Source organism: Denticeps clupeoides, chromosome 5 (assembly GCF_900700375.1).
Source record: "Denticeps clupeoides chromosome 5, fDenClu1.1, whole genome shotgun sequence".
Lineage (NCBI taxonomy): Eukaryota > Metazoa > Chordata > Actinopteri > Clupeiformes > Denticipitidae > Denticeps > Denticeps clupeoides.
The window spans coordinates 4,283,244-4,291,156 of NC_041711.1; the positions used below are offsets into that span (position 1 = coordinate 4,283,244).

Below are 7,913 nucleotides of genomic sequence, written 5' to 3' on the forward strand. Positions count from 1 at the left end.
GCCCGAGTGATATTCCCGCTGGATTACAGGACAAATCCCCGGCAAGTACTTACGCCGGGCTGGACTAAATCAGGCAGAGCGACTCCGCCACGAGGGGGGGGGGGTCTGTGACAATGACTTCAAATCTCAACAAAGGTCACTTAATTATGAATGCCATCATGCCGATATTGTTCACCATGAATGAAGGGAATTAAACCATCCATAACTCCAGGTTTTCGTGCACATCATGTATAGGACGTAATCCTATAGAACATTTACAGCATTTACCAGACGTCCTTATCCAGGGCGACTTACAATCAGTAGTTACAGGAACAGTCCCCCCCTGGAGACACTCAGGGTAAAGTGTCCTGCTCAGGGACACAATGGTAGTAAGTGGGATTTGAACCTGGGTCTTCTGGTTCACTACCAGCCTACATTAGTGTGGAATGTGTGTTTCATTTCCAGAACACTACAACCAGTCCCCTGGGAGCAACTCATGGCTGGATGTCTTGCTCATAATTCACAGCACACAGTAAGTGGGCGGTAAGAGGGCTTTGATCCTTTCACTTTGGGGTCGTCTGGGTCAAAGGTGAGATTAATGGCTTCTACCACCCCCCACCTCCTCATGGGTGAATTGATAGATAAGTGAAGGGAAACAGAGATAGCCTGTGCCGGTGTGGAAATAATGTTGTTTCCACCGTATGATCACTCACCGCTCTCCATTTCCTCCTCCTCCCCCACCACTTCTATCAAAATCTTCTTCCCCTTCTTCAGGGTCTTAGCAGCATCGGCGGTCATTTTCTTGCTTACTTCTTCCAGAAGTTTCTGCAGGGTCATTGACAGATGTTTGCGTGATTATGATAAGGGGAAAAAAGCCGAGTTACACTGGTGACACGCTGCGTTTAGGTGGGTAAACGTAACGTAAAGTGGTACCTTTGCAGTGACATTTCTGGATTCTGCGCTAAGAACTGTTCTGGCATCCTCAGCCGCCATCTCCAGGTGCCCGAGACGTTGCAGGGCCGTGGCGCGGCGTAGCAGAGCTTTATAAAGACAGGAACAAAAACGTGTCTGTCTTATTGGACCCTGCCGATTATTTTACAGCGATAAGCCACACCCGTTCACAGGCCGTCTTCCGGCTTGCCTTTTACGTTCCCGGGCTCCATCTCCAGCACCTGCTCACAGTCACTGAGGGCACCGCGCCAGTTCTGGAGCTCGATCTCCGCCTGGGCTCGGTTGTTAAAGGCAGCCACGGTCGGCACGACCGACAGACTCCTGCGGACAAGACAGGCTGATATCAGAAACCACTCATACTGACAACAACCCTGCAGAAGCGCCAGTCTGACCTGGTGAAGTATGCTGCAGCCTCTTCATAGTCCTTGGCTCTGAAAGCCTCGTTGCCTTTGTTCCTCTCGTGATTTGCCAGAATCAGCCTCTCTTGGTCAGTTGTGGCTGGAAATGACATCATTAATGCAATTACGAATTAATAAAGTATTATTTCAAAACCAAACGAATGTCGACTCACCCGTCGTCTCAATTTTTCTCCTAATTTTTGGAAGGCCGTGGCGGATTCTTTGCGGGGAGTCATCCTCATCAATTTTACCACACTCCTTTTCAATGTCGAACCTGCCCAGCGGCCCAGTAAAAATCCACAAGTTCCCCAACGTTCGTTACGCGTAATTCTGCAAACAGACTCAAAAAGCAGCTTACTTGTCCCACTCTCTGTAATCGCGAGGGACGGCAGTCTTCCTCCCGTCCTTCGCATCGCCACCGCCAGACGATCCGGTAGAATTCTGCAGAATGCTCACCATGTTTCACCAGGTTTTTTTTTTTCCGGATGTGTGTGACATGTCTGGACTATTATCGAGAAGATGGCGTACGTGAACAGGGCGGCTGGAGCCTCGCACCGAAGGAAGGTTCTCAGGGCCGCTCGACACTGGCGACTGGCTCAGGTTCAGCTCGCTGGCCTTCATTTCACTTTCCCACGCCTGCGCAGGGAACACACACATTTTCACCCACTGCCGTACGTTCGTTTGTGTGATACAGCGGTCTTCTGTGTGTGTGTGTGTGTGTGTGTGTAAAACGCACCTTGATTTCCTCGGAGATTTGATTCCATTCATCTTCAGGGAGAGCGGCCGCTGTGGCGGGTGGCTTGTCTTGGCGTAACGCATGACTCTTCGGGTTCAGTTTCTCAATGCGTTTCTTGCAAAATTCCTGAAGGTGAGGGTAAACTCCCTCTTGGCCTGACCTTTATTCCACGAAAACGGAGTTTCAATGTTTTATACAGTTAAGATTAATTTCAATACTACTTGAATGTCCACTCTTGAAATGAACCGGCATGTAATTCCTCACCGCAGGGTCGTGAAAATACGCTCCAGATACTTCACATCGGTGCACTTGTCAATAAACCCATAATCCAGGTGTTCTACGTGGACATTTTTCACAGTCACATCGTCGCTGAGATATTTAGCAGCCACTTCAGCATTCATCTTAACCCTGCGAAAAAACACCGATCATCCGAACCGATGCATTATTGTATTTTATACAGTACAGGCCAAAAGTTTGGACACACCTTGTCATTCAATGTGTTTTCTTTATTTTCATGACCATTTACGTTGGTAGATTCTCACTAAAGGCATTAAAACTATGAATGAACACATGTGGAGTTATGTACTTAACAAAAAAGGTGAAATCACTGAAAACATGTTTTATATTCTAGTTTCTTTGCTCTAATTACTGCTTTGCACACTCTTGCCAAGATCTCGATAAGCTTCAAGAGGTTGTCACCTGAAATGGTTTTCCAACAGTCTTGAAGGAGTTCCCAGAGGTGTTTAGCACTTGTTGGTCCAGCTCACCCCAAACCATCTGGACTGGGTTCAGGTCCGGTGACTGTGGAGGTCAGGTCTCCACTTTTTGTTAAGTACATAACTCCACATGTGTTCATTCATAGTTTTGATGCCTTCATTGCGAATCTACCAATTTAAATGGTCTTAAAAATAAAGAAAACACATTGAATGAGAAGGTGTGTCCAAACTTTTGGCCTGTACTGTATGTAAAAAACTAACTTTAAAAGGTACATTTTCACTATATGTTTTAAACATGCACATCTCACATCATTTTGACAAGACAACTAGAAGAAACGGGAAAAAAAGCTTTACATACCTTAGAAACTAGGACTCAGGTAGTTTTGAGTGATAAAATGCGTGTTCGGCGTGTTTATCCTCGTTTATTCTCTGAGGTGAAGGAGCAGCGCACTTCCGCGTCGCGTTGCTATGGAAACTCTGACGGTTCCTCCTTCGGTTTCACGGTAAAAGCATCTACGAAAAAAATAATAATAAAGAACGTAAATATAAGAAAACTCGTTTACACTCGAGATTCCCTGGGTCGGGGAAAGTCTAAAGTACTTTCATAATATTAAAATAATGCGAAACAACGGTTGGCGACATTTGGCGTCATTTTTTTTGGTAATATAAACATGCGTGCATGACATTAATATACTTTCTAGCGTGAACATTCGATTCAGCGTGCAATAAAAAACAGGTTTATTCGGACCCGGAAGTGCGTCACTTCGACCAATCAGAGGGACCCGCAGCAAATTTGAAACGCGGTTCCTGGCCGCGGCGCGGAGCTCCGTCCCCACGGGCCCTACGGACTGTTTGCGTGTCCTGCTGCCGCCGCCACCGCCACCGCCACCGCCACCGCCACCGCCACCGCCACCGCCGTCTTGCAGACACGATGTCGCCCGGTTTTTAACGCTCCGGCTTCTGTAAGTACGAACGCCGCGACCGAAGAGTTGCGTCTTGTGTAGGAACTTGGCGCAAACGTAATGTGTTTTTTTTTTACTTTCATTCTTCCTTTCTGCATCACCTTAACAAGCATGTAATGCAGCGTCCGTGCACGTAAATGGCATTTGGGTTTATGTCGCAGGAATAGTGGCGCTTTCTTAGCCTGGTGGGCGCCCCGCTGCATTGTGGGTTTGCGCGGGTCCGTGGGCGGCAAATTTTTAAATGCCCGGGAGCCTCCTCTAGTTGACTTGTACTCTGTCACGAAGACTTTTTCTCCCGTTCATTTTATCGTCATTGCTGAGCCGGGAAGCTGTTAAATATTTCATATGTTAAGTCAACCTTGACCCCGGGTGGTAGTGGCCTAGTGGGTAACACACTCGCATAAGACCCAGGTTCAAACCCCACTTACTACCATTGTGTCCCTGAGCAAGACACTTAACCCTGAGTGTCTCCAGGGGGGGACTGTCCCTGTCACTACTGATTGTAAGGACGTCTTGTAAATGCTGTAAATGTATAAACGCTCCAAATACATGTGCAGCTGAATCAAATCTATTTTTAAGGTCCATCCCTTCCCCAACTCCCGCTGAGAAAGGCGCGTAGTCCCAACAGGAGACTTTACAAGGTGACAGGATCACTGCCCGAGAGCGAGCAGACACCAGTCTTGGCTGAAGTGGAAGGTTCCTGCCGCATCTGAGGAATTTCTACCTTGATGCACGTTTAAATGTCCACAGGAACATTTCTGAAGGCCGAAGGCTCAAGTCGTGCCAGACTTTTGTTATTCTTCAGAATAAATGATTCATGGTAGTGGGGTGGTAGTAGCCTAGTGGGTACTTTCCTATGAACCAGAAGACCCAGGTTCAAATCCCATTTACTACCGTTGTGTCCCTGAGCAAGACCCTGAGTGTCTCAAGTGTCTCTACTGTCCCTGTAACTACTGATTGTAAGTCGCTCTGGATAAGGGCGTCTGATAAATGCTGTAAATGTAAATCCATACTGTCCACAGGACCGCCCAGCCCAACAACTTCCCCTGGACACAAGGACATGGAGCAGAGGCCCAAATGCCTGGAAGGACTGAACCGTGGACCCTGCGGTGACCTTTATGAGGTGGATCCCCTTCACAGCTCCAGGCTGAAGGTCCCCGAATCCAGACATGAAGCTCCAGCGCCGCGGGGGACTCCGAAGGAGAACGTAACGCAGCTCAACGCTCCCTGGAAGGACCGAGCGAAGGGTGACGCCGCGGCCAGCTCCAGGAAGGAAGTGCCCTCGAGGACAGGCTGGTGTGAGACTCCCAGGGCATCCAAGAAGGACGCCGCCTCGCTGCGAAGACGGCTCCTCGGGTCCAGGTCCGCCACGGATGGTAAAATGTGTCCCCTCCGGATAGCAGGAGTTGGGGGCGCGACCCCTTCGGGCCGCGAACGCACAGACCGGCTTGACAGCCGGGGGGGGAGCCTGGACTTGGACTCTCCCGACGCCACGTTCGCGACCAGCACTCTGAAAGGCGAGAGCGCGGCCTTGTGCGGCAGGAACTGGCGCGGCATGTTCTCCCACGTCAGGAGCTCCACGCTGGAGGACGGCCACTTCATCGTCCCTCCGTCTCCCTTTCAGAGCGCCGCCTCGCACTACCTCCCCGACGCGGACCTGGACGAGAGCATCATAACCGGCCGCTTCGAGGCGGAGCTGCCGGAAACGCCGCAGTGCGTGAAACGGGCGCCCCCGGCCCAAGGCGGCTTGAGGACGCCGGTGAACCTCCTGAGCGCCCTGAGCACGCCGTCGCTCACGCCGAACTCCAAGATGGACGCCTCGCCGTCCGGGGACAGCGGCTTCGGCTCCCTGGGTCTGGACAAGTCGCACGACCTGTCCGTGGACTACGACGGCTCCTTCCAGGAGTTCCTGCCTCCGTCTGCGTCCAAGGGCAAGGCCACCCCGCGTCCGGTGGACGGCCGGCGGCGCTCGCGGCTGGAGCGGCAGCGCAGGCTCTCCACCCTCCGAGAGGCCGGCTCGCAGTCTGAGGAAGACGCCAGGGCGGCCCCGGCGGAGCCGGACGCCCTCCTCTCCAGGGACGGGGACGAGCTCTTCCTGGACGCGTCGGGGTCGCCGGACCTCTCGCTGACCCCGGCGCTGAAGATGGTGTACGGCATGTGCCGGCGCGGTGCCAGGATGCTGGGCCAGCAGAGCAGCCTGGAGGACCTGGTGAGGGGGCCGGAGCCGCCCCTGGCCGGGCTCATCGGGAGGAAAATTGGGGCGGGGCAGCTGGACATCGTCGCCGAGCTGAAACGCCGGAACCTGAGGCACGTCCTGAGCGCCATCCTGAAACATCTCTCGCCGCAGGACATTTACAAGTGCGTCCTTTTTCCCTCAACGCTTGCTGAAGTGGCTAGATGTGGTTGTAACGTGTCCCTTGTCCTCCTGAAACAGCTTTGGACAGGTATCGGAGGACTGGGACCAGGTAGTTGTCCAAGATAAGCAGGCGAGTCGCACCAGGAAAGGTCACGTGAAGAACCAGAAGCTGGCTCTCGAGGTGAACTCTCCGGAGCAGAATCTCACCGGGCGAGATATCTCCGCCCATCCGCTCACCTGACTCGCCGTGTCTTTTTCCTTTTCAGCTGGACCGGGCGGCCCACACCGCCGACGCGGAGACGCGGCTGAGCCTCGCCACCAGGCCGGCGCTGAGGTCCGTCCAGGCTCAGGCCAGAACCCCGGGCGCCACGCCGTCGGGGAAAAGCACTTTAACCCCGGTCCAGCGTGGCCTCCTGCTCTCCAGCGCCAAGCGAGAAGAGTTCTTACAAGTGGGTCCACAATTATTCTGTGAAAATCCTCATTTCTAAAGTGAAAGTGAAGTGCAGCACAGCACATGGTGCACACAGTGAAATTTGTCCTCTGCATTTAACCCATAACCCTTCGAACTGGCAACCTTCTGATTACGGGGCCGCTTTCTTTAATGCTAGGCCACCACTGCCCCATTTCTACAAAATAATGCACATTTTGTGAGAACCATATTTGAGAGCAGCGTTCCCAAGGGTCAGGGGATTTCTGGAATATCAGGGAATTCCAGACAGGTAAAGTCAGGGAATTATCTGTAAATGTTAAGATCTAAAACCTTGATGTATATTGACGCGTCTTTGTTTGCCTTGTTCAAACCCTCCCCAGATTTAAAAAATGGAACGTTCTAGAACGCTGCCACGCCCTTACACTTGCTAACTTGCCAAACATGCGATTTCAAGAAGTTTGGTTTGAGAGTGAAGGATTTAAGGACTGGCTGTTGCGATAAAATAAGGGTGTTTCAACTCTGTGACCCCTTTAAATGGGGCAGTGGTGGCCTAGCGGTTACGGAAGCGGCCCCGTAAGGTTGCCAGTTCGATTCCGGATCCACTGTGGTGCCACTGAGCAAAGCACCGTTCCGTCCCCACACGCTGCTGCCCGGGCGCCTCTCATGGCTGCCAACTGGTCGGGGAAAGTCGTGGAAACGTCTGGAAACCCGCGAGCTCCATGTAACGGTTCCTCCTTCACAGGTGGCGAAAACCCTCTTCAACGACGAGAGCCTGAAGCCGTGCCCGCTGTGCCAGCACCCCGCCAGGTGCCACCCGGTGAAGAAGGAGGGCGTGTGCAGCCGGGCGGACTGCGCCTTCCGCTTCTGCACCACCTGCCTGTGCGCCTACCACGGCTCCAAGGAGTGCAGCCGCCTGTCCGCCCGGCGGCACAACAAGAGGGACGTGCTGCCGGGCAGCGCGCAGAGCAAGCGCAACGTCAAGAGGCTGTAACCTCACGGTTCACGGTGGCCACGTTCTGTCTACCTCTTTTAAACCTTTTTTTAAAATGTCTTTTTAATTTATGAATTTCAGCTCCTCCTCGTCGTGAGTGAACCCAGCAGCTGATGTTGCACTGTTACATGTACAGAATGTCGTCTTTTACACCGATTTTTGCAGGTTTTGTGTATGTGTATACTCTCTCTCTCTCTTTGTACAGATGCTTTTATAAGTTTTAATAAAGGTTCTTTTAAACGGTTCCCTCCCATATCGAGTTGTCAGAAATTGGTGTATGTTAAGATTCACAGTGGTTGCCAGTTTGAATCCCGGTCCAAAAGAAAGTGAAGTGATTGTCACATGTGATACACAGCAGCACAGCACACGTTGCACACAGTGACATTTGTCCTCT

At 51.9% G+C, this 7,913-nt stretch overlaps 2 protein-coding genes across 2 annotated transcripts; one reads left to right on the forward strand and one right to left on the reverse strand.

Annotated features, from left to right (window-relative positions):
* Nucleotides 1-684: 684 nt before the first annotated feature.
* spag1b (sperm associated antigen 1b) lies at nt 685-3,233 on the reverse strand. The gene is made up of 10 exons (XM_028979224.1): nt 3,139-3,233; nt 2,329-2,472; nt 2,065-2,224; nt 1,857-1,964; nt 1,687-1,769; nt 1,502-1,602; nt 1,323-1,428; nt 1,121-1,251; nt 913-1,019; nt 685-804 (listed from the first exon to the last, which is right to left on the reverse strand). Exons 2-10 carry the CDS (start codon nt 2,463-2,465, stop codon nt 685-687), a joined length of 1,053 nt encoding a protein of 350 aa, XP_028835057.1. The 5' UTR covers nt 2,466-2,472; nt 3,139-3,233.
* A 1,569-nt stretch (nt 3,234-4,802) lies between these two features.
* fbxo43 (F-box protein 43) lies at nt 4,803-7,519 on the forward strand. The gene is made up of 4 exons (XM_028979225.1): nt 4,803-6,100; nt 6,177-6,279; nt 6,365-6,547; nt 7,271-7,519. The coding sequence occupies exons 1-4, from the start codon at nt 4,803-4,805 to the stop codon at nt 7,517-7,519; spliced, it is 1,833 nt and encodes a 610-aa protein (XP_028835058.1).
* Nucleotides 7,520-7,913: the final 394 nt, after the last annotated feature.

Coding starts and splice junctions, on each gene's coding strand:
- spag1b (XM_028979224.1), bottom strand. CDS start 2,465: ATGAATGCTGAAGTGGCTGCTAAATATCTCAGCGACGATGTGACTGTG. Junction 1,252..1,322: donor GCTGCAGCATACTTCACCAG/GTCAGACTGGCG, acceptor TCTTGTCCGCAG/GAGTCTGTCGGTCGTGCCGA. Junction 1,020..1,120: donor GGAGCCCGGGAACGTAAAAG/GCAAGCCGGAAG, acceptor GTCTTTATAAAG/CTCTGCTACGCCGCGCCACG.
- fbxo43 (XM_028979225.1), top strand. CDS start 4,803: ATGGAGCAGAGGCCCAAATGCCTGGAAGGACTGAACCGTGGACCCTGC. Junction 6,101..6,176: donor TCGCCGCAGGACATTTACAA/GTGCGTCCTTTT, acceptor CTCCTGAAACAG/CTTTGGACAGGTATCGGAGG. Junction 6,280..6,364: donor ACCAGAAGCTGGCTCTCGAG/GTGAACTCTCCG, acceptor TTTCCTTTTCAG/CTGGACCGGGCGGCCCACAC.